Genomic DNA, 25,399 nt, shown 5'->3' on the forward strand with positions numbered 1-25,399 from the left:
GCCCACAGTTTTTTTCTGTTTTATCCACTTGGTGTTTGGTTCATGGGTGTGTACATGACAAGAACATATTGAATGCTGAGCTGTTAAGCAGCTGGTAGAAGTAGCTGCATTGTGGTTGTCAGCATTTCTGGATAAATGCCTTTGGGGAGTGGGTTTAATTTGGTTGGGGACTTTTTTTTTAAGGCACTATGAGGCTCTTCTGGACGAGGGATAACAATGATTTCATTATTCCAGCAAAAGTTGTGTTCTAGTATTTGCTCCATTGAAAAACTGAAGAAAATGAGTTAGTTAATTTATAGGGCAATTTGATAATATCTCATGCAGACTGGCAATGGCAGGTAGCAAAAATCAGTTTATTCTTCTTCTGTCTCTAATGAATCTTTTCTAGTCCATTTTCTCAGGTTTCTGTTTTTTCCTACTTGGAGAGTAGGGAAAACTCTGGGTTTTTTTCTATCTCAGAGAGATAGAACTTCCTCCTTGCAACTTACTTGTTAGACATAGTTATAAAGCAGAAGCTGTTTATATGCACAAAGTCTCAAAGAGAAGGATGGTAATGTGAGAGCTGAATGCTGTGTGTAGACTAAGGAAAAAAATAACTTCATTGTATTATGTATGACTTGAATGGAAAAAACATTGAAGGAAGTGTCTTTGTTATGGTAACCGCTGAGGTTTTTCCTCTCCTTTAATAGCTATATCAGTGGAATCAGGTATGATTAATACATCTTGTGAATGGAATTATAACTATAAAAATGTCACAGTTGAGAAATCTGGTTACCTAGCCAAGTACTTGTTTTTGTTTTGTGGTTTCAAAAATAGAATTTCCAAATGGCCTTGAATGAGGATTTTAATGGTCTCATTTTCATGTTTTTTTTTTTTTTTTTTTTTTTTTCCAAATGTGGTTGTACTTATACCAGGTAAAAGCTGCAGCATAGTTGTTTAACAAGACCAGTCTGGACCATAGGGGCTGCTTCTTCTGAAGTAGTTCTCTTAAAGATTTTTTTTTTTTTTAAATCATTTCAGCAAGGTATTTATCACATTTCTACCTTTCATTAATTCTTATAGAAGTGACAGAACTGCAAACACATTTTTAAGTTTAATGCGTACTGAGGTGTTTTGCTTGATGAAATCTGTTTCAAAGAACTAGATTCTCAAAAATCCTGGTTGTATGAACTAAAAGCTTTCAGAACTTTGTCAGCTGCCATACAAACAAGAAAATGCTTAAATCCATACCTACGTGCCTCTTTACTGGTGAAGTTGTCAGTTACTTAAAAGATCTGGATATGGGCCTGGAACTGCAGCCTTCTTGACACAAGTGGCAACAAAAATCAGTTGAGACCTTTGAAGCAGACGTTCTTCTGTTTCTATTATTTGACGCCTGACCTAATTAGCTTTTCTGAAGCGTGTCTACTAGAAATGGGCCTAACATGAAATATGGCCAGAGAGAAACAGGAAAAAAATCAGGATAGAGTGAACAAAATGTTTGGAAGCTGTAAGAGTAACTTCTGTTACTTCTACAGAAGCTGTTAGAGTAATACAGGCAGGCAGGTATTGTAAGTTAGCATGTTGGAGTTGTTTGGTTTTTTTCCGCTTCTGTATTTTTTGTGTAGGAATCCTATTAGTCAGAGCTCTGCTATACTGAGCAAAGGATAAAAGGCATTAACATTACAATTTTTTTTCCAGTTTCTGTTGTTGTATCTTGTGCGACTTGTCACCTACAGTGATCTACCTCATGTAACAGATCTGTTCCATACATTTTGTGTCCTTTCTCCTAGATGATTTTCATTTTCTTGAAATATTAGTCTAATTTCTAGTGAAATGACAGTTAGGCACTCATGTCCATGCCTGATTTGTTTTAGTATGTTTTGAACCTGATAGCCAATTTCAATTAAAGTTGATAGATGTGTCAAAGATCTCTCCAAAGTTTGTGAAAATAGGTGGCTACCAAAGAAGGCATGGACTTAGTAAAGAAAAACTACAATGTAAGCTTTATTAGATATAACAAAACTTACTTGGAATTCTCTCCTGTTAGATTCCAGAGAATTAATTCACTGATTGCAGGTGAACCACAGAGAACGAGGTGTCATTAGTTTTATTGCTGACAACTATTTGTATTTTTGGGAGGATGTTAAAATTTGTATGGAATACACCATATTTATTTAAAAGGACAATGTGTTTATAGGCAAAGTGTGTATTATTAAAAAGTTTAAATACCTTGCAGATCTAAGCTGTTGGGTCTGAAGTTGTTCTCTGCCTCTTCGTTAAGCCAACAGTAGTTCGCTAAAGGGCAATGGAATGTACCTTGATAAAATACCTGCTGGGTGCTGTCCCAGATTTAAACGCTTACTGATAATTTTGCACACTTCAGCTAGGCAAGTAAGTTAAAAATAGACTGGTTTTGAGATACACTATTTACAAGAAAAAATACCCACTTCCTTTACTGTTCCATTGTAGTAGTTTTGAGTAGAGAGTCTGGTAGTTCACTCTGTTAAATTTGAAATGCTAGCAATTTCTGACCTTTTGGGTTAAGTTCAAAACAGACATGATTTCTTCCCAGCTGTTTTAGAGTGACACCTTGTGGAGTATAAATGTCTACGCTTTATTTCCAAACTGATTAAGCAGCCAAAGCATATTACAGTAGAGAATTTCTTGTATCCCAGGTGGGTGGAGATGGGACAAGGGGTGTTCTGTGGCAATTGAAAACACAGACTCATCATTCCTCCTGTTCCTGTGTTAATATGTAGTTAGTAATAAGTAATTTATAATTTGATAGCTTTCTGACAGGAAAAAAAATCATATTGACAAATTTTCAATTTATAGAGTCTTCTTGAGCTATAGTCCCATTTAATGAAAGACAAAATAGAGAATTATTTAATCTTGATTTATGTAAATTCTAATAATCATAGAATGTTATCTAAATACCTTAAAAATTATATTACAAATACTGTTATTGAATCACAGTAGTTACTAGTTCTAGGTCACAAAAATTAAATATAATAAAAAACTTAAGTATCTTTTGAAACATAATGGTGTGAAGGGAAAAGGAAATAATGCAATTTTAATCCAGGTATATGGAAAAATAATTTTGGAAATAGGAGGGGGGATAAAAAGTGGGAATATAGAAAACAGGAAAAGATAAAGGCACAGTGATGAAGAAAATCTGTTTTTCAGGCTAGATAGATTTCAGTTTTCTAATAAATTGCTCACCTCTGCATTACAGCCATGAATATGTAGTGTTCCATCCCATAATCACATCTGCAAGTGGCTGTCTGTATGTATAGATTACAGGACTGTGTAATGTAGTGTTTTTCCATAGCTCTTGTGAAGCCTGAACTGAACATCTGAAGAGATCTTTTTTTTCCTCATTCAAGAGAATTAGCCAAATACATGAGATGTGATCTCAAGATCTAGAACAACAAATTAATTTCCATACGGTAAGTTGATTGGCCTGTTCTATGAAAGATGAAAAGATACATGGTTTCAGAATTGTTGTTATTGAGTAAGATTAATTTAAATATTTATATAATTTAATTAACAGTTAAATCAGTTACTAATACCATGCAATTTTGGGTCATAAATGTAACATTAACATGGTCACAGTTTAAAGCTGTTCTTAAAGTTTGTGTTGGAACTTAGACAGTCTGAAGAGGGTCGGTATCCGCTTTCAGTGTAGTGTATGACTGCAAAGTTTATAAAGTTAATTTGCTGTCCCAGCTGTTTTCATCATAGCTGGTTTGGCCAATGTTTGATCTGGTTGTGTATCTTCCACAGATTGAAGCATTCCTGAGGTTGGAAATGTTATGCTCAAACAACATTTAACATTAGCTCTTGCTGTTTGAGTAGATCAGTTGGTGTCACAGACAAAGCCCTTTCTGTTTCCAGTGCACCCCCCCGCCTCCTTTCTAGAATGTAAGAAATAAATGCTACATTTCTTTAGCCAATATTTTAGCCCTGGAAATGCTTAAGTCTTCTGCTTGGTCTTCTGCATCTGCCCTGGGGATCAGAAATGGTTTTTCCCTCATAACAGAGCTGAACTCTTTTCTTTTACTAACAGCAGAGGTCTCACTGCCTGACTTAAAAACAAATGAGGGGAAAGGAGAATCAACTTGGGCAAATATGCACTGCAATATCTGCAGGCCTCAGGTGAGAGCCATTTCATAGTGGCACACTTGTACCAGATCTCCTTAATAAGTAATTGACAACAGAACCTCTGCTCTCTACTGGACATTTGCCCAAAACTACATATAAGGGACCTTAAACAAGTTATTCTTATTTCTATCAGCTCCTTTTAGTTGGTTTTTCAAAGTCTTCTCTGAGTGACGGCTCTTGTAGCAGAGTTTGACCTAGCTGCCTCTAGCAAACAATGTTCAAGTTTAAATTTTTATCTAGAAAGATTGTCAGCTTCCACCTTTGGCAACAGAACTTGTTACTCTTTCACACACACTTCACTTTAAGGGAACAGCTACAGAGATGTCAAAGAGCTTTTTCAAGTGTGCTAAGTTAAATAAAGGCATGTGCTCAAATTTCAAGGTAGGGAAAGCTTCCTCCCAGCAAGAAGGGCACCCCTATAATAAAATTATCAAAGCTGTGCTCTAAAGTTTGTAACAGACTTTAAATCTGGTCAAAGCATTTTCTTACCCACTCCTTTGCCCCCTGCAAAGGTTTTGAAAATATGAAATTTCAACTGCACAGACAGTCTAAAGAATCCGAAAGAATCAGTTGACAGCAGATTATGTAAAAAAATCGGATTGCAATGCCTACCTCTGCTGAAATTCTAAGAAAATAAACCTGGTGCTTACATGGGCTTACTATGCTCTGCATGAAAACTCTGTTTAGGACAGAAGAAAACATGATTAACAGCATCAGCATAAACTTTATTTTTGGCTAGGATATGGGGCAGTTTCATTTGTCTGAACTACTCTTGGAAAAATTTTCATATTCAGAAAGAATTGACTAATGTGTAAGGATTTATGCAATTGCACAAGAGAAATTGTGTCTAGATCAAACAGAAAATATGAGTCAGTATCGCTTATGAACAGGCACAATGGTTAAATATGTAGGTCACTTTTTAGAGTTTAGTTATCTGGGATCTTGGACAGATGCCCAGTAGAGTGAAGGATAATGAAATTGCTGATATAAAAATAATCCTATTAAAACATTAACTTTGCGGTAATATAGAGAAGGGGTGTAAAAACAGCAGCTTGGTTTTAAAATACATACTTGATAAGGCAATAAACCTATCATGAATAAAAGCACAATGACTAAATACATTTTAAATGTGATTAAAGATTATGTTCCTGATTAATTCATCTGCTTTGAATCTTTAGCAATATAATGCAAGCTAAAAGATTCAAAAATATGGGGAACATAGCTGGTATGTGACCTGGTGATACTTGGTATGACATTTAGCCCAAATCAGCAGGTTTTGTTTGCTCATGTCAGTCATGTCCTAGGTGGACCTGGCAGTAGCTTCTCCAAGTGAACCAACAGATGCTATATTCAAGTTGTCTTCTTTAAGCTGCTTATCTAAGAAAAAAAAAACCAACAACCCCAAACCCAAACAAACCAACCAGCTCTTCCCCAACAACAAAAAAACCCCAAACCCAGTAGGTACCCAACGCAAAATGAAGGAGTTTACTGGAACAAATGGGATGGAAAAATAGTAGTGCCTACTGTCTTAGCCAAGTATTCAGTAGGAATGGTGTGAAATGAGTCTGGAGTGCTACACCTGGTTCTCCTTCAGCACTCCTGAGGCTGAGTATGTCCATTGATGAGAGAAGTGCGTGAAGAACAGAGTGCTTCAAATCCAGAACTTGAACCGCAGATGTACTTGTGCCTCATCACCACAGAATCTCTAGAGGGGCAGAAACCTTAAAAAGCATCCCATGTTGATAGTACCCAAGAGAACTACCATGGCACTTGTGAACCTGCTGTGGGAAATAGGGCTGTACAGTACATTTTTGCACATCTAAACTCCAGATAGCTGGTCCTGAGTATGGTCACTGGATCTCTCAACGTGCACAAGCTCTCTACACAGCACATGACTACTTGCATTAAAATTTGTAAATGTTTATAGGAGTAGACATGCAGAGTCCAAGACTTCTTTTCCAGACTCATGGACAGTTTTGTTAATTGCTTGAGTAATATTTGTCTTATCTAACAATGGTAATCTAAAAATCTAGGTATTTCTCTGTAGTCTAATTCTCTATTTCAGTGCGATAGCGGGTAGCATTTCCACAGTGCAGTGCATAACTCTCTGATGATGGAATTATTTGCCCTTTGTGAAGTCCCTTTCCTTCCACTGAACATAAAAGCAGTTCAGAGAGGAGCCAGGAAGAGAGGGCTGACTTCTCAGTAGCTAAAGTTAGTGAAGATACACCCAACACCAAGGTTATAAATTCCTGACATTACTCAAGGCAGATCGACTTTTATCTTGAAGAAAAAATTCTGAGAGGAACAGCTATGGTAAGGAAGTGGAGATTGTATTGTCAGAACAATGGTGTGCAGCCAGCAGACCCCAACTAGCATGATAGTTCAGGACTCTTCCCAGGAGAGGTAAGGTTGAATGTTCTTGGGCAGATGAGGAATTGAATGTGGGTCACACACATCTGGGAGAGTAATCCTGATTCTGTGGAACAGAAGATGCTCCTCAAACATCCCAGGCATGGATTATGTCATTTTAAAGGGTGGTAGTAGCTTTGTTGCTTTCATATGGTGAGTTTCATCTGAAAGCATGAGGTAGGTTTTGCAACTTTGAAGCTAACTGAAACCCCTAATGGTATCAGGCCTGAGTTCTGGATTATGGTTAGGTTGTGTATAAGCAGCCCCATGAGGACTGAAAAAATTGTAGCTGTTAACAGGAGCAAAACTGTAGTCATGTCAGGAGCTCTTAAGAACTGAGATATCCAAGTTCATTCATATCCCATTTGAGACAGCAAAATCTTTCTTTAGATCTGACCTTGTTGCTGTATGTTTAGTCAAATATCTCATCATGCTCTCATTAGTTTTTCTACCTTGGTGAATGTGGATATAAATACTTTCATAAGTCTAAAGTACAAAGATATCCATGAGCATTAAATACTAGACTATGTTAAATTCTTTTATTTATCTTTATTCTTCCTTATCAGCTAGCACATTTAACCTTATTTAGCATAACCCATGGTTTAGTAAAAACAATTATTTCTGAGTAGTTCTCAACCTTTTGAATGTATTCTAGAAATACTTTATGGATATTTACAGAGTTGAACAAATGCATATGAGTACAAACAGGGCTTAAACTAATGTGTGACTCTGCGACGCTTGGGAATGAGTCAAATGTTCATTTGAAATTGAAAGTACACAGTCCCCGGAGAAGATTCTAATGTGTTGTCAAGCGATTTTGTTAAAATGTATTGGATTTTTGTCAGTAATTGTCAGCAATAGTATGTAAATGAGAAGTCACTGTTACCTGTGAAACAGTCTCACAATAAACACCCGAAACTCTTCACAAGGGTTTTTTTGTTTGTGAGGGAGGAAGGTTTAAAACTGAACATTGTACAATGTACAAATTGTATATTGCAATGAAGTTCCCCAATCCATATCTGTAGTCTAGTCTAGATAGTTACTTAGTTCATTTGAATTCCAGCTGTCAACTTCAAAAGTTATGTTATTAATTTACATTGTTCATCTGAATAATCAGTGCAGATCTGAAAATGTTTGAAGTTATTTTTGTCTTCATTTGCAGTACCACTTACCACTGGTGCTGGCAGCTTTGATTACTTTTCTGTGCAGACAGAAACCTATTTGTTATCTGTATTTAAGTGTATGCTTTCAGTCTTACCAGTACCTCACGAAAAAAATTTTGAGTTAGAGAGTTGAGTTATGGCTCTTGCTTCCACAATTCTTTAAGCCTGTGACCTATTCAGTCCCCTCTGGAATACAGTGGTTGTTTTATGCTCTTGCAGTTTCTGTGTGTTATCCTCTGCACCTCACCATTCTGTTTACTTATACAGTCTGGCAGACTGGAATTTAATTGATTTGCACTAGTAGGTAGGATAGTAAAGTCTTTTAATTAGTGATGCCCAATACATATGGATACAGAAATACAGATCAGCTTGTTGAAATAAGACTGTTAGGGAAGTTTTCTCTAAAAATGGGAATTTCATTTTGATCCGTATAGTTAAATTACATACATCATAGGGTTCCAACACATACGTGCAGTAACTATAGGACTCCAGGATCCTCAGTAAGATCACTGATGGAAGTAACAGTGGTATAACAAGTTAGGAAACTGAGCTCTTTAGTTGCCAAAGAGAGATGGGTACGTACGCTCTTTTACCATCAGAAAATCTCACAGGCTCGGAGTTAGTCTCTACTGGCAACCTATCAGCACCTCACTGCTTTCTTCAGCAGTGTTTTTCCCTTTATTATATAAAGGAAATGGGTTAGTGACAAAGGCAGCTGCCTCCTGCTATGGCTGGCTAAAAATACCTGGTTTGTGATGGAATAGTTTCATCTCTTCTTTAAAAAAAGCCCCAAACCACACCCTCCCCAAGAACCAAAAAAAGCCCAACCAAACAAAAACTCCACACAAGAAGCTCTAAACTGAACATACAATGCCAGTGAAGACTTCTGACTTGATAGCACAGGAGTATGAAACCCCGAAATGGATATAACAACATTACACTTCCCTGTGACAGCTTCCATTGGCCTCTTTTGACCTGAAGAGACCAGTGGGTGTGATGAAGATGTCATCTGGTTTATGATTTTTCATAAAAATGAAGTCTGGGAAGTATAAAATGAGGTGTACAGGGTACCCTTTTGTTAGAAACTGGCTTGATACCATGAATGCTTTTTAACTTGCATCCATCATGTCCATAATGCAGGAAGTGATGGCGGTTGCAGTGCCTGCTCTGTTATGACAATTCCTACATTCCCCTTGGATATATGATGAACGAATAGGGCTGTGCTATTAAGATGCATTTCAAAATAAGAGATTGAGCAAAACAGGATATCTTATGTGCACTTCTCTGTGCTACATTCATTAAATGCTGGGAATTGAAGCAAAAGCTTAGTGTAAATGCGTATTTGATAATGCTTAGTTAATGGCATTTATGCATTGTGATGTTTACTTCTGTGATTTCAGAATATCAGATCTGTGAACCTGTAACCTAATTCCTATTATTACATTATCCAACAAGTTCTTGGATTGATAACAAATAAGCTCTAAATGCTACACCAGTAGTGAAATCCTGATGCCTTCGTTTGTTGCCTAAGCTTCCTGTACAGTGCTTAGGGACAATAGTCTTGCAGAGAAGGTTCTGTAAATCACATCGGAGTTCTGCAGAGTTCAGGGGCTGGTGAAGACAGCACTTCCTTATGTGCAGAAGCTTGAGCTGAAACCAGTGTTCTACTGTTGGTCCTGCATCTTATATACAGATATCACATGAAAAATGCTAATCCAAGTTGTGCAACACTTCTCTCTTTCAGGACTTATTAGACAGCTGGGTTTTGTGTTTATTCAGCCCAAGTGTTTGAATCCACTTGTTCTACAGTCAGGTTAGGTTTTGTATCACCGAAGTCTGAGGATTTGCATTCTATTCCTTATTTGTAAAAAATGCATTTTTCCTTTGTGGGAGAGTGACTCAATCTTGTTTCCTTTGACTTTGTGCTGGTTTTGGCTGGGATAAAGTTAATTTTCTTCACAGTAGCTAGTATGGGGCTATGTTTTGGATTTGTGCCAGAAACAGTGTGATAACACAGGGCTGTTGTAGTTACTGCTGAGCAGTGCTTACACAGGGTCAAGGCCTTTTCTGCTTCTCACCCACCCCACCAGTGAGGAGGCTGGGGGTGCACAGGGAGTTGGGAGGGATCACAGCCGGGACAGCTGACCCCAGCTGACCAAAGGGATATCCTGTATTGTACGGTGTCATACTCAGTGTATAAAGCTGAGGGAAGAAGGAAGGGGAGACATTCAGAGTGATGGCATTTGTCTTCCTTTGTCTGTGATGGAGCCCTGCTTTCCTGGAGATGGTTGAACACCTGCCTGCCCATGGGAAGCAGTGAATGAATTCCTTGTTTTGCTTTGCTTGTGTGTGCAGCTTTTGCTTTACCTATTAAACTGTCTTTATCTCAACCCACGAGTTTTCTCACTTTTACTCTTCTGATTTTTCTTCCCCCTCTCACTGTAAGGGGAGTGAGCAAGCAGCTGTGTGGGCTTTAGTTGCTGGCTGGGTTTAAACCATGACAGTCCTTTTTGGCACCCAATATGGTGCTCAAAGGTTTCGAGATAACGACAGGTTTGATTGAAATGTGCTAGATCAAAGTTATAGCTGTTATTGCTGTTTATCTACTAATTGATAGGCTACTGTGCTTGCCGTGGGCCTTGCTTGCCTCATTGTATGTTAGAGTCTAGTGCCCATTAGTGGCTGCTTTTTGCTTCCGCTGCTTGCTGTACTGCCATACTACTGATCATCTTTCTCTGCTGTGCTTGGGAACATTTTGATAACAGCAATGGCCATGTGCCTCGGCTGGCAGATGGTCAGAGCATCATTGCTGTTTCTGTGATGCTGCACTGGACAGGCTGGAACTCCAGTGTGAACTCGTGTCGACAGGACTGTGACCTGTGGATGAATCCACGTGGGAGCAGGACGCCCCGAAGCATCTGTGGCCGTGGATAAGCCCATGCCAGAGCAGGTACATCTCAAAGTGTCTGTGAGTGTGGTTATGTCTGTGCCGCAGCAGGTATACTTCTGAAAGGGTTGTGGCCCAGGGTTAATCCACGCTGGAGAAGGTACACCTTGAAGTATCTGCAGCTGTGGAAAATTCCATGCTGCAGCAGGTACACCTTGAAGAGTCAGTGGCTGTGCATGAGGTCATGCTGGAGCATGTCAAGGCGTGTGGCCATGGATAAGCCCATGACAGAGCAGGTCCAGCCCTGGAGGGACTGCAGCCATGGGTAAGGCCATGTTGGAGCAGTCTTACTCCTGAAGGGAATGTGGCTGTGGGTAAGACCACGCTGGAGCAGGTACATCTGTGAAGGCACTGTGGCCCATGGATAAGGTTACACTGGAACAGGTGCACCTCAAAGCGACTGTGGCTGTGGATAAGATACCTGCGGCAGGTACACCCCTGGAGAGACTGTGGCTCCACTTGGAGCAGGGACACCCCTAAGGGGCAGCAGGATGTAGATAAGTCCAAGCCAGAGCAGGGGTAAGGGGAGGAGTTCATTGCAGTATTAAACCCCCCAGTCTGGTCCAAAGGGACCAGGGGTGGAGATTGTAATGGAAATACTTTTAAATTGTTGTAACCCAGGATTTGAATTGCACCTTATGGTAATTGCTATAACAGGAACCACCTGAACCAGTGGAGGACAAGCCTTACAAGAAGCAGTGCAAGTGCAGCAGTGACCTGACCTGAGCTGGCTTTGGTGCCCATTAACTTCATGCAACACTGCACATCTCCTGTTCTGGGTGACCACCATAACAGATGGAGCCCAAAGTCATGGACCAAATGAACTCAATGGACATTTTATGGACATTTTACAAGGGTGGTCCATAGACTAAGGGAATAATACCTGTATATTATATCAAAGGATCGGAAGCGGGGTGGTGGTTAATGACGATGTATTGGATAATGTGGAACCTGAGCATGATGTAAACTGTATGGAATATGGGGTGGAGAATGTGCTGTTTTTGGCTGAGATAGAGTTAATTTTCTTCACAGTAGCTAGTGTGGGGCTATGTTGTGGATTTGTGTGGGAAACAATGTTGTTAATACAGGGATGTTGTAGTTACTGCTGAGCAGTGCTTACACAGGGTCAAGGCCTTTTCACCCACCCCACCAGTGAGGAGGCTGGGGGTGCACAGGGAGTTGGGAGGGGACACAGCCAGGACAGCTGACCCCAGCTGACCAAAGGGATATCCCAGACCATATGGCATTGTGCTCAGCAGATAAAGCTGGGGGAAGAAGAAGGAAGAGGGGGACGTTTCGAGTGATGGTGTTTGTCTTCCCAAGTAACTGTTATGCGTGATGGAGCCCTGCTTTCCTGGAGATGGCTGAACACCTGCCTGCCCATGGGAAGCAGTGAATGAATTCCTTGTTTTGCTTTGCTTGTGCATGCAGCTTTTGCTTTACCTATTAAACTGTCTTTATCTCAATCCAGGAGTTTTCTCACTTTTCTGATTTCCTCCCCTATCCCACAAGGGGGGAGCAAGTGAGTGACTGTGTGGGGCTTTGTTGCCAGCTGGGGTTAAACCACAACAGACTTGATGATAACTAATTACACAAACGAGGCAAGGTTCACTTGTAATGTGAACCTTGTGTTCCCCTGAGATCTGCCCTAAAAACTGGATGAAGACAGGAGGTGGTGGACTCCTGTGCATAGGCAAGGATGGGGGTAGGCCTATGTTGGGAATTCTGTCCCAGAGCTGTTAACCAACCTGTGCATTATGCAGCTTCCAAGTTCTGTGGCAGAAACTTGACTCTGAAGGCAGGAATTTTTTCTTTATTAAGTTACATATATGTATTTTTTTTGTATATTAAGTTACATACATACATATATTCCAAAATTGCACTGCAGATGGAGAATTTTATTCTAAAAATATTTTTTTTCTAAATAATATTTTTTACTCTCTTTTTTATTCTACTTTTCTTAGTCTTTACAATTTTTCATATGTATACAGGGTATGGTAACCAAGACAGCCACTGTTCAGCACTGTATGTGCTGTGGGTGAGAGAAGCTTCAAAGATGTGAATGATGCTAAGATGAATAAATTAGAGGTACTAATAGGTCCTGTTTCCCTCCTGTGTAAAGTGAAAAGAATAACTGTAAGACCTTGACAGAGATAAGAAAGTAGGATTTCTCAGATCTCGTGGCCAAGAAGAAGTAAGTATACTTGGTATACACAGCTGTGAATATACAATGTTGTGAAACTTTCAGGAAAGTGAAAAATTAATGCATGTAGAATTGATAGGCAGATGACATGGACAATGCAGTAGACCAATCTGGACATATCTGGGTCTAGAAATCTTGGACAAAATCTGAAAAACCTTGATCTCTGCTCATAAAAATATTTCCAAGGGAAGTCCCAGATATGTATAGTAAAAAGTAAACATGTTTTTATAAGTAAAAGTATTAATGAGGTACTCGGGACAATACACAAGTATCTTTATCCCAAAAATGCTCAGAACTAAAACTGCCCACTTTTAACCTAGACTTTGAGAACTGAAGGCGTAATTTTTCTCTTCTTTCAGATGGAATTCAGTAAACTTGGAGACAACTGCAAGGAAGCTAAGATTTAATTCTTTCAGGGTATGTTTGTTCTATGAGCTTGTGAGAATTATTTTTCTAGGACTCTCATGCCAATGCTTCTCATAAAAATAATACTGTATAATCTCAGAGGTGTTAGTAAGAATTGAGAGCTTTGCATTTGTAGGCCCTTCCTCAAAGGGTTAATCACCTCAAATTTATTATAATCAGTTATTTCCTGATGGAATATATTTTTGTTGTCTTTGAATAAGGAGCAGCCAGATAATATCCTTCTCAAACTTTTCTATTGCATCACCTTCTCTAGCACTCAACTAGATTGTTAGAAGTCAAGACTAGCATGGCATCACAACTTTGGAAGAAGAATCCAGTAGCTTGCACTTTCTGCATGTCTAACTGATAGTAAGCTGGAGTGGGTGGGTGATTGTGCAGTAGCTGTTAATATTTTCTTTCTGAGAAGGGGCATGAGAAGAGATTAAGTTTCACTTGGTTACATAGCCTCACATTTCCAGCTGAACTTTTTTCTGTTGTTAAAAATATGTAACTCCTTCTCTGACAGTCCATTATGATTCTCATTTTCTTTCAACACAGCAGAAAGCATTTCAGCTTTTACTTAAAAATACATCTCCAAGACTACACAAGCAGAGGTCCAGCAGCTCTGCTTGTGAAATGAGATCCTTCAGAATTATGATTTTCAGCGTGATAGAGAAAGATAACAGGATTCATAAAAAGCCAGTACTTGTTTCAATATCCATATTGTATGTTTCTGATTCTTGGTCTGTGCTCTGCAATGCTGTCTTATGTTCCAGGTTCTTGAAGTGGAAGCAAATGATATAACCAATATAGCGACAACAGCATGGTGTGAGATATCAAATAAACTGCTGAAGCTACAGTTGTCTGGCACTAGTCAAATTCACTTGATTAAAAATATTGTCCTGCTTTTATTTAAGCATCTTAGAAAAAACCATTGAAATGTCCGGGAAAAGGAAGTGCCAGTGTAGGAGTAGTAATAAAGAAAGAGGATTGATGAGAGTACATTTGCTCTCAGACATGATTCCCAAATTTAAGCTGCTCAGTCACTTAAGCCCCTTGAGTGAGACCATGACCCAGAAAAACAGTCCTATATTTCCCCAGTTGCATATTTGCACTGCTTCCCTTGAGCTAGTAATAATGTTAGCACAACTACATGGTAAGCTGGTTTAGAAACTGGCTGAAAACTTTTTTGGCTGGTTTAGCTTCAACAAGAACAGGCTCCTGATCCTGATCTGGTTTCCTATACGGCCACACAAATACTAATGTTGACAGTGGGGAATAGACACAACCACACATACGGGAGATCAGGACAGCCAGTTTTATAACACTGAACACTTATGATTTAGAGTGAGTTTCAGATAGCGTATTTTGGCTTTTTGGGGAGATCAGTGTAAAAGTTAGAAAATTGCATCATCAGGGGCAGCAAAAGTTCCCAACTGACATGCACGTGTATGCAGAAGGGAGTAACACACAATGATTTTCCTTCCTCTGGTTATGTACTATACTTTGTCCCAGGGAAAGGAAAAAGGGACAGTTTTGTGTCTTTCCGTGTTTGCCATTTTGAAATAATTTGCATACCATTAGTAGGATCTAGAAGTTCTGTGTATGAGAAATTCTGTTGTAGGGTGGGATTTTCAATGGTGCAAATTAAAGTTAGGCTGTTGGGTCTTGTTTACTTTCACTGGAGAGGAGGCATTTACCTCCAGATTTCAGGGTGGCAAATCTCCCTTCTGAAATGACCCTCTTAGATACGTGCAGGTGTTGCTGTCATTGGGCCCAAGTGATTTGATGCAGTGTCAGTGGAAATACATTCTGTACAACATGACCTATTCTCTAGGAAATAAGAAGGAATATTCTTAATAAATATGGACTTACTAAAACTGAGCAGTGATTGGCAGAGTGTGGATGAAGGAGCGGTCAGGCTAGGACTTGGAGTTGTTGGGACTCTCCCTGTGACTGACCCCACCATTCAGTTTTTAGTGGTGCATTATTCCACAGGGACCCCTGACACATTTACTGCTTCGATGACATCTGCATTTTGTACATTAAGTTTAAGCATGTATAAAAGCAGGGTATTTGGGTGAGTGAGCACTCACAGTGAGACAGTTAACTTGCTGGTTGTGTTTCTGTTTCTTATAGTGGTTGCTTCTGGGGAGTTTTGTTCTGCAAAGCTGGTTTTGGTTCGTTTTTGGCTTTTTTTTTTTTTTTTAAACTCTTGTCAATGGGATTGTGTGTGACTAAGGGTATAGATCAAACTCAAAAGAGTCTGTAAGCACTAACATTCTAGGTGAATGATAGAAAATGTATTTTGCATTACTTTCATTATATTTTTTTCTCCTTTTGTTGGCTACACTGCGACCAGCAGCATGATTTATCCTGAACCTAAACACTTTGCCAACACATATTTGATGAGAAATATTAGCCACCACCAAGACAGGTATTTTAGCTACGTAGCCAGTCCCATACCAGCTGTGAATTTGTAACATATCTCAGCCAGTACAACTGGGAAAAATATGAAACCAGTTAACAGACTCAGAAAAAATACTGTATTATCATTATGAATAAACCACCATATTTAAACAGTGAGATATATCTTCAGCAACTTTATTATGGGCAAAGACAACGAAAGTTGAGGTTAGAGACTTTGTATAACTTGAATACATAAATAAAGTCCAAAGACTGGATTTCATCAGCTTTAAAGCTTTAAGGGGCAACTGTGAACATTTAACCTGAATTGCCTAAGCACCCCAAAGGAAGAATTTTGCTTTGTAATCTTGTACCAAATTTTGCAATTAGAAATTATTTTAACTCAGAGATTGCAGAAACAAACAAGTATTTTTTCATTGTGCTTTTGCTATTTATTGGAAAGATCTTGCTGCTATTTTAGAAGTTTTATAATAAAATTTGAAGAAAATGTGAATATGCATATAGACAGATATTCTGTCCTGTATTATATAAGATACCTTTCTGTTTTTAAAAATGAATTTGAGGAGGCCTGTCTTCTCAGTGTGGAGCCAAGCATATCTAGGAGGGCTGCAATTTATAGTCATATGTTTTAATATGCTTTTATGTTATTTATTAGAACTTAATTGTCAAAATCTGTGACACATCAAAGTTCCTGGAATGTAAAAAAGTCTCTGAATCCTTTCCAGTTAAGTAGCTTCAAAATAAAGGGACACTCATCACCAAATTAGTCAGTGTTTAAGTGCCACACTCACGAGCAACAAAATTATGCTACAGTAAACCTCATGACGTAGTGAACTGGGCTTAAGAAAATACCTGTTCTAATGCATATATTTTATTTCTTGTAGCACACCCCAAGGGGTGTTTTATGAGTGACAGAGGTCTATCAGAAGAGAACACCTTGGTAAAGTGTTAGCTGAAGACTTCCAGCAGTGAAGGGCAGCATTAACTTAGAAAGAAAAACAGCAAGCTAGTTCTTCATCTGAGATAAAAATGTTTTTGTTAATTATATTCTCTTTAATTTGAAGTATAATGCAAATTGACTAGACTTTTCCCAAACTTAGCCAGCAGTTTTCTACAGAAATTGCTGTGCTGAGTTCCCTGTTTAACCACACGTTGCTAGATGAAATGGCAGGTCACAAGGCCTTCTGGCTGGCCAGCCGCTAAAATTCCAGAGCTGCCACAAGGGCTACAGGATAGAGAAAATATATAATCATTTCCTCATTAAGAGTTTAAAAACTATTCTGTGATTTTTATTTTTATTAAAAAGTAGCTTTAAATGGGTCATTTTGCCTTTTGATTATTTAGAATAATTGCACAATAGTATTAATGTATTTTTATTACTTGTACTTCTTGGTTTTATTTTTGTGTTTGCTAGAACACCCTATTCTTTATTTTACCACATGTTCCTGCTTCTTTATCTGCCTTAGTTCTTGTCACTTTTAACTGTGTGAAATGGATTCACAGACATCCAGTGGGAAGTGTTTGTAGGTCAGTGACTAATTTTCCCAGGCCCATTTTGCAGACTCCGGTGATTTATACCAACTCTATTTATAGAGAAAAGATGACTTTTTTAACCTATGAACTTACTATTCTCACATTGGCATTTCTTTTATCAGCTGATGCATCTGCTTGTTGAATGATGATGACAGCAAAGTTAATAAGCTACTGAAGTAGCAAAATGCATTACAAGGTACAAGAATTTGTTTCACATTTAGTGACAGGTACAGGCACTGTCTGCATCAAGCAATGTTAGTGTGCACATCAGAAGTACCATGATAGGATAGCATATCTATGATTGCAGAGTAATCTAGCCATTTTATTTATTTAGTCCCCTTTCCTGTAACACATGAACAACTTGCTGTTTTAAAGATTCTAGTGTTTAAAATACTCTTTCATAGAGATTTTATTATTTCCATTTCATTGAAAGGCATCTGAGAAACAGGGATGAAGGGATTTTCAGAAGTCTTGCAGAGTCTGCGGTGGTGCAGAAAACTTGAGTTTTGGTTCCTTGACTGTGTGCAAATCAGTGGGTGGTTATTCTCAAAAATAAAGCAAGCAGTACTACTATCTCTGTGATTATGTAGCTTAAAATATAGTAAATGAGAGAGCAGGAAGAGTTCAAGATTTCCTTTCAGATCACTTACAATGTGTCTGACTAAAGGCTGGCTGATAGCAACCCAAGGAAAAAAAAAGTGAGCTTCACCTGGTTAAAGGAGAAAGCTTTCTCTTCCTCTTTTTGCCAAAGTAATGGAAACTGATTCTATTAGTCATGCCAGCTTTTGCCATATTTGAGGGGAAATTTTATTTCAATGTTCATATGGGAGCCTCAGTTCTAATTCTGTAGGCTTGTTTATGTCCTGGGTACTTTTTCATTGAGAGGGAAAGGACTGGAGAAATCATGAAAAGAGGTTAATGTTTTCATTACTTTTGTAGGCCAGCCTTTGTACTCAAAGGACATTGATAGCAATGTTCATTGATAGTGGAGAGAATTCACTGTTCAAAGAAAAAATAAAAATGTTTGCCCATCTAGGTGCATAGTTTTCAATCTTACATTATTTTTCAAAAGGAAAGGGTACTGCCTAATACCATATAGGAGCTGAGGAAGTGGAACAAAATCTTTAAGAAGTACGCACTCAAAATTATGTATCTGCTGTTCATTTGTTAAGTACATTAATTAATTTTGGTTCTTTACCTCTAAGACCCATATTTCCATTTTCTGTGTTCTCTGGGCATATACACAGGGGATTTGTCTTGAAGGGTGATTTTTGGCCTCTCTGCAATTCTAAATGAGTTCCTACAGGCATTTACAAATGTAGTACCTTGCTAGAAATCAACAAGGTTCACGCCTGGACACTTCTCTGTTGAAAACTTGGACACTTCAAGAGCTTTAATTTTCATACTGAGAGTTTCCTCACTTTTTCATTTCACCTCTTGATTTGAAAATTAACTGAGGAAAGTCTATTTTCACTCAATATACATGTTAATACTTAGCAGAACTTTACTCGGTTTGAGAATGTGTTTCACAGAAACAGGTCTTCAGATGAATCTGTACAGTTCAGCATATTTAGCTCAATTCCCTGTCTCTGAAACCTTTAACTTTTTTCCAAACCTATTCTTCAAACAAAGACCTCTATTATTCCAGTTAAAAAGGCCTACAGGGAGCTGTAGGCTAAAGTAATAAACTTCCCTGATGCTCTTCTTCATGCAGAGGGCTCAGCCTGAGCAAATGTATGTACAGACACATGCTTTTCTGGTGACCCATGTTTCTGATTACTTGAATCCCTTGCATATTAACCTGTTTTAGCTCATATTACAGGACTTGTAAGCTCATACTACACATAAATGTTTCTAACTGTGAGCTGCCATGACTGATACTCAAAACTTCTAGGTATTAGAGTTGGATAGAAGTGGATTTTTTTATTTTCTTAAGATGAATTTGAGAGAAAACAGTTCTGTCTGAACATGCTATCCAAAATTGCTGGGCCTGGTTCAGATCCCATTCTTAGTGGAAATTAGGACTAGCTTCACTGAAACTAAAGAAGTTATACTTGCCCAGACTTGTATGAAATCAGAACAGATGAATAGATATCTCTTTATAGAATGGGATCTTTCACAAGCAGAAAGGACTAAAGCACAGTAGGCTCTTATTTATACTTCATATAGACTCTCTAGCTGGCAAAGTGCTTTGTGGCAGCACTACCTGTTTTTACACATTGTTTTGTTTTGTTTAGTTAGGCTTTTCCCTACAAGGGCTTTTATTGTTCAAGAGGGGGCACTCCCACCCTTGCTCACAGTCATCAAGCCATACTATTGGGTAGTTATTGCTCTTTACGTGCCAAGATCTCAGACCAAGAAAAAGCAGCCAATCCTGATACTGGAAGACACGCACTGGCACAAAAAAACTAACTAGGAAGACAATGAAGAGAGAAAAACAGAGAGAGACTGTGTGGGATTGTGCTCTATTTGCCTAGGACAGTAGCATCAGGGGCAATGTTGTTTTTCCCCAGTAGCTTTCCAATGTAGTTACTCCTCCATTCACTGGTGAATTAAGAGTATGTGAAACTGTGCCAAAGCTAATCTGATCAAATTCCACCCAGCTGGTTAAACCCAATTGCCTGTGCCTTCCTCCACAATGCAAGAGCATCCATGGTACGATTTGCTGAAGCGACTCCTGTCCTCCCAATTCTCATTGCAGATCTGTGCTGTGCAGGTGATCTTCCCTTGTATGCACAAAGTGTGGGTTTCTGGCTGTTTCCAAGTGCAGATCTTATCTTGGTCCATCCCTGAAGAAATAAAATAATAAAAAAATAACAGATATATATTTTAATATTCCAGCAGAGTTGTTCTTGAAGTGCTTCACCTAAAACAATGAACAGTCTTTCCCTAGCTGAGGGAAACTGCCTCTTTCTGCAGTGATTTTAAGCTAGTGAATTTATGGAAATAATAAAAATTATAATAATATATCGCTTACACACTTCTTGTTAGGTCTTGATGTCTTTCCTGTGAACAGGAGCTGCAGCTACCTGCTAAGTACCCCAGAAACCTCCAATTATCGCTGATGACAGCACAGTGGTTGGGGCAGGCACAGAAAGGTCTTCAGATAACTCATGACAAGGCTGAAAGGATGCTTTTGGCAAGCACTGGATTTCTCCCTCCGAGAAAGAGAAGACTGCCTTAATCCTAGAAGAATCAACACCTTAAGCAAAGCGGAAATCTAGCACGGGAGTGGTCCATTCAGATCCATAGGGGTGGGAATCTAAGACATGAATGCAGTCTCCTGAGGAGCACAGTGAAAGGGGCTGGGTCAGAATCAAGTCTGATGCATTCTGAACTTGCCTTGAGGAGAAAGTCTTTCACTGCTACTGAATTTAGGCTTGTATCAATAAACATAAGTAATAACAAATAGAATTATCAGAGGGATAATAATTAACATTCCTCAGGTGTGTTCCTCACTGCGGTTTTAGCTGATTTGGAATTTAATATACAGTCAAAAGAAATTTAGCTATTACAATCACCAGAGTTCAGGGTATGATTCAGTTGACCAGCCAGATCACTTCTGACATAGGAATGTTCGTTTTAAGCTTTTGCTTAAACTCCATACACGATTAGCTCTGTGACAAATTTGACAATATGGCATTTTAGAGCAAATTGCTAGTAGGACTCTTTTTAAACATTAGATGGCGGTGTGGGGAAGGTATTGTGTGACACAAATTTCTCAGCCTATTTGAAAGACGAACAGAATCAAAAGATCTGGTTGTCACCAATCATTTATCTTAAAAACTTTTTTTAAACCGTGCTTCCCATATCGTTTGGTTTGCAAGCAGAAGTAGTTCTATATTAAATAATATTTATCACTTCTAGATACTCAAAATAGATAAAAATCTTATCTAAGCAAAACAGTGACCTACATCTGCTGGTTTGAAACACATTTTTCGACAATGTTCCAGGAAGATTTCAAGCACAAACTTTAATGGGTCATATCATTAACATTTAACATATTAAAATTCATTGTCTTCTGTACAGTGGAGATGCTACAGATTTAAAAATATCTTTGTGCTCAAACAAGCCCTTTGTAAACAGAGGCACCTCAGCGCTGACCAATCCTGAAAGCTTTGGCCTTAGTTTACGGAGATTTATGGCGCTCCTCAGTTGATGCATGAAGTTGCTCAGGAGGGCAAACTCATTAAAAATACACAATCATAAACCTCGAGAATAGAATGGTCTCTAATCAAAGACACACAAGATCTTCCTTTGACATACATGACATCTAAGCATGTCAGTAAGGCACAGTGAACTGTTCTTGCTTTCCTGTACTGATATTTATCAAATAATACAATTACATTTGCATCATACACTTGCTATAGCTGAAATAATCATAATTGAAAACCAAATATGCTTTCCTGACATATATTTCACCTACATACTTTCCTCAGCTCTTAGATACCAGCAGGAGACCATTACCCTAGAGCAGCTTTCCTTTTCTTTAACTTTAACTTTAAATATGTATTGTAGCACCTTTCCCATTATAATGTACTTCAGCAATCTCTGAGGGTGAAAGAAGGAGGAAAAAAGGTATATGAAAAATTCAGAACAAAAGACTGCAAGTAAGAAAATAGGGAGCTACCTAATGATTACATGGTCACAACTGATGATCACAAGTTTTAAATACCTTATACTGAAAAACATTTTAAATGTTTACTTTTTGAATATTAGTTTTAAATATAGACCAAAATTTGAATCATTCCTTTTTAATTAAGAAAATATGTCTTCTTAAGCTCTGCTTATCTGCTTAGAGAGCAGACTTTGCAATTAACCCATCTCCATCATTATGTCATTGTCTGTTTTGTTTCAGAGCTTAGGAAAATTGTGGAATGAGTATAAATTGCAAGATTTGACTATGGATTTGCTACAATAGATTTAGAGCTGTTAAAAAGTTTCTAAATAATTAGGGGTTATGAAATGTTTGCTGCATGCCTGAAAACTTTAGTGGGATTGGTACAGCAAGGCAAGGCAACACAGTGCTTCCCAGTTAACATTACCCAAGCAGGTACTTAAAAGACAATGGCACTGGTGCCCTAGTAGTAGTCATGCTGGGAGACTACAGGACAAAAAGGCCATAAATGGGTAAGTGTCCCTGATTCTTACAGGAAGGTAGAATTTAACGGGGCAGGTCAGGGAGCCACAAAAGGCAGGCAAAAAGGTAATTATTATGCAGAGGTCTCTCCACCTCTGTTGAGATCCTCCTGTGAGATGTGGTAGGCTAGGCATTTCAGTAACGTTTTACTATTCTACTGTATATATACCAAGATGATTTGATTCTTACAAAATTGTGTTTGAAATTTTCTGATTGCTGCTCACACCCGTATCAGATTTAAACAACGCTGCTGACAGGAGCAGAGTTTATGTCCAGGTGTGGTCTGAGCAGAAGAGTGGGCTCCAAGCAGGCTGAGCTGACAGCTGAAGAGCAGCATGTGCTCGAAGGGAGGAGCCCCAGGTACCTGCAGCAAGCAATGACCTACATGGTGGTGGAAAGCACTTAGTTAGCATGACATCCGGCAAGATAACATTTCTAAACCAGAGCACCAGCAAATACTTAATTTCCTTTTGTTTGGATGCAAACTATTGAAGACACTAATACACAGAAGATGCTAAACCTGTTCTTACTTGAGTTACTCAAACACAAAAGGACAATGTAACTCTCAAACCGCTGCCCATCCGTGCTTGGGGGATGCCACAAAATTAGTTAAAGAATCCTCAAAAGAGTTTTTTTTTTAAAAAGCATTCTTTTCCTTTCTTCTTGTTTCTTTGTACCCCACTAGGGTCCATTTGCATCAAATAAACATTCAAAAATAGTTGAAAATTAAAAATTAATTTTTCTTTTTAATATGTGATCTGAAAAAAATTGTAGGATGAAAACTTGGAAGTCTTTCATGTAATCATCTGACTTGAGCACATTTTATGAAAACATCCCATATCATGAGATGCCTGGTAGAGTACCAAGTAATGGTTCCCTGGACACGGGGCTGTAAATCAAAGCATTTTTTATAAACACACAAATGTGTTTTTCTGTTATTATCAGTATTGAATTATTCAACTGCCATGACTCAGACCTCCAGCAGTCATGAGATTTGCTCAGATTACAGAGATTTTAAACATGAAAAAAAAAAAACCCCTAATGAAGAACACGTACAATCCCCACCTTCAGCATTCCACGGATACTGAAAAAGTGGATTTTGACTGGGAGAGATCTGAATACAGGGCAAGCGGTATGTAGGGGCCCGTTACACACCCTCCTTCCTCTGTGGCCAGTTATCTTTGACACCGTCAGTCTAAAGGAGCTCTTGATAACAAGTTCTCAAAGAATTCGTACATTCTTTAAACAGCTAAGGAAGGTGGGTGCCCATTTCCCGCCGGCAGCTGCCCGCAGGCCCCTCAGCTGCAGGGCAGGTGCTGCCCTGGGCCGGCTCTGCCCACCGCGCTCCTGGGGCCTCCCTCAGGGGCGGCACCGCCAGGGCGCTAGCCGCCGCGCCGGGCTCCCCCGGGCACGACGTGCTGTGGAACTGCCCACGGGGGTTTCCCGGGGCGCGTCCTCCCTCCGGGCCGGCAGCACGGCAGCGGCACCCAGGGCGGCTCCGAGCCCCGCGCTGAGGGGGCAGCGCCCCGCCCGGCAGCAACTGCCGCTGCCCCTCGCCCCCTTCAGCCCACATCGCGTAAAGACCCGCCTCTGGGGGCGGAGGGGGGGCTGGGGGCGCTCCAAGCGGCAGCGCGGGCCGCAGCCCCCTCAGCGCCGCGGGCGGCCCGAGGCCCAGCGCGCCGGCGGTCACCTCTAAGGGCGGGCTCCGCCACCCGCGCCGCGGGCTGCCGGGCGCGGGGGGGTCTGTGTCTGCGTGTCCCCCTCGGCCGGGCCGGGCCCCGCCGCCCCCCGGGAGCGGGCACGGCTACGGCCGCCGCTCTCGCAGCCCGCCCGGCGGGAGGCGTCACCGCCCGCTTGAACCGGAACCGGTTAGCGGGGGCCGCCTGGGGCTGCTGCGGCAGCCGCTGCCGCGGAGGCTGCGGCGCTGCCGCCTGGGCGGGCGGGGGGGTGGGTGCGTGCGTGGAGCGGGCCCGGCGGCTGCGCGGGGGCGGGGGAGGAGCGCGGCGGCCCCGCCGCCGGCGATGGGGCTGTGCCTCGGCGGGCCCGGCGCTGCCTGCCCGCGGAGGAGGGCTTAGCTGCCGCAGCCCACGCCGGCGGGCCGCGCTCCGGGGCCGCCTCCGCGGATGAACCGCCGCGGGGATCCGCCGGCGAGTGCAGCCGCAGGGCGCCGCAGCCGCCGCCGCCTCTTCCCCCGCCGCTCCCCCTCGTCTCCGCCGCTGCCCATGGCTTCCCGCCGCTCCTGCTGACCGGCCGCCCCCCGCCTCCTCCCGAGCCGGGCCGGGCCGGGCCGGGGCCGAGGCCGGGCCGAGAACATGGGGAACACCACCTCCTGCTGCGTCTCCTCCAGCCCCAAGCTGCGCAGGAATGCCCACTCCCGGCTGGAGTCCTACCGCCCCGAGGCCGAGCTGAGCCGGGAGGACACGGGCTGCAACCTGCAGCACATCAGCGACCGGGAGAACATCGACGGTGAGGGCGGCCGGGGGAGCCTCCGCTTCCCTTCCCTTCCCCTCCCCTCCCTCCTCTCCCTCCCCTCCCCGCCCTGCGGCGGGGCCACGGCTCTGCCCCGGGCGGCTCCCCCCGCGGGTGGGGCCGCTCCGGCCGGTCCCGGGCGCTGGGCCCGCCGCCCTGACACCGTCCCCCTCGGTGCTGCGACGACCCCCGGTGTTGGTCCCCGTGCCCGCCCCTGGGGGGTCGCGGGGGCTGTCGCGGTGCATCCGCGCGGGATTTCGCCTCCAGAGCCGCGCCTGTCCCTGGCAGAGGCGCGTGGGACCCTTCCACCCCCCGCCGCAGCCTCTGGCAAGGAAGGTGCAGCCTTTTGGTCCCCGGTCCGCGCTGCCGAGACCCTGCTCCCTCCCGGGCGGCGTGAGATGGCGTTATTGACGCTGGTCCACGCCGCGGAGGCCCGGCTGGCTCGGCCACCGGTGTCGGGGTTCGGCCGTGGTCCCGGGCCACCTGCCGGGGCCCCGCCGGGCTCAGAACGGAAAGGACAAATCCAGCCGGCAACGAAGGTGGGAGAAATGTTT

At 41.3% G+C, this 25,399-nt stretch overlaps 1 protein-coding gene and 1 long non-coding RNA gene across 3 annotated transcripts in view; one reads left to right on the plus strand and one right to left on the minus strand.

The window, feature by feature from the left end:
* Positions 1-15,864: 15,864 nt before the first annotated feature.
* Positions 15,865-22,751, minus strand: LOC141943172 (uncharacterized). Its single transcript, XR_012628868.1, has 2 exons — positions 22,566-22,751; positions 15,865-20,025 (listed from the first exon to the last, which is right to left on the minus strand). It is a non-coding gene; the product is annotated as an uncharacterized LOC141943172 (long non-coding RNA).
* Positions 22,752-24,360: 1,609 nt separating this feature from the next.
* CCNY (cyclin Y) overlaps positions 24,361-25,399 on the plus strand; it is a 130,382-nt gene continuing 129,343 nt past the window's right edge. Inside the window, exon 1 of one of the 2 annotated variants that reach the window (XM_074867782.1) lies at positions 24,361-24,842. In XM_074867782.1, coding sequence (XP_074723883.1) covers positions 24,689-24,842 — 154 coding nt within the window. In that variant the 5' untranslated portion in view covers positions 24,361-24,688. The remainder of the gene's footprint in view (positions 24,843-25,399) is intronic. The other variant, XM_074867792.1, reaches the window with a different exon arrangement.

Source organism: Strix uralensis, chromosome 1 (assembly GCF_047716275.1).
Source record: "Strix uralensis isolate ZFMK-TIS-50842 chromosome 1, bStrUra1, whole genome shotgun sequence".
In the NCBI taxonomy this organism is placed as follows: domain Eukaryota; kingdom Metazoa; phylum Chordata; class Aves; order Strigiformes; family Strigidae; genus Strix; species Strix uralensis.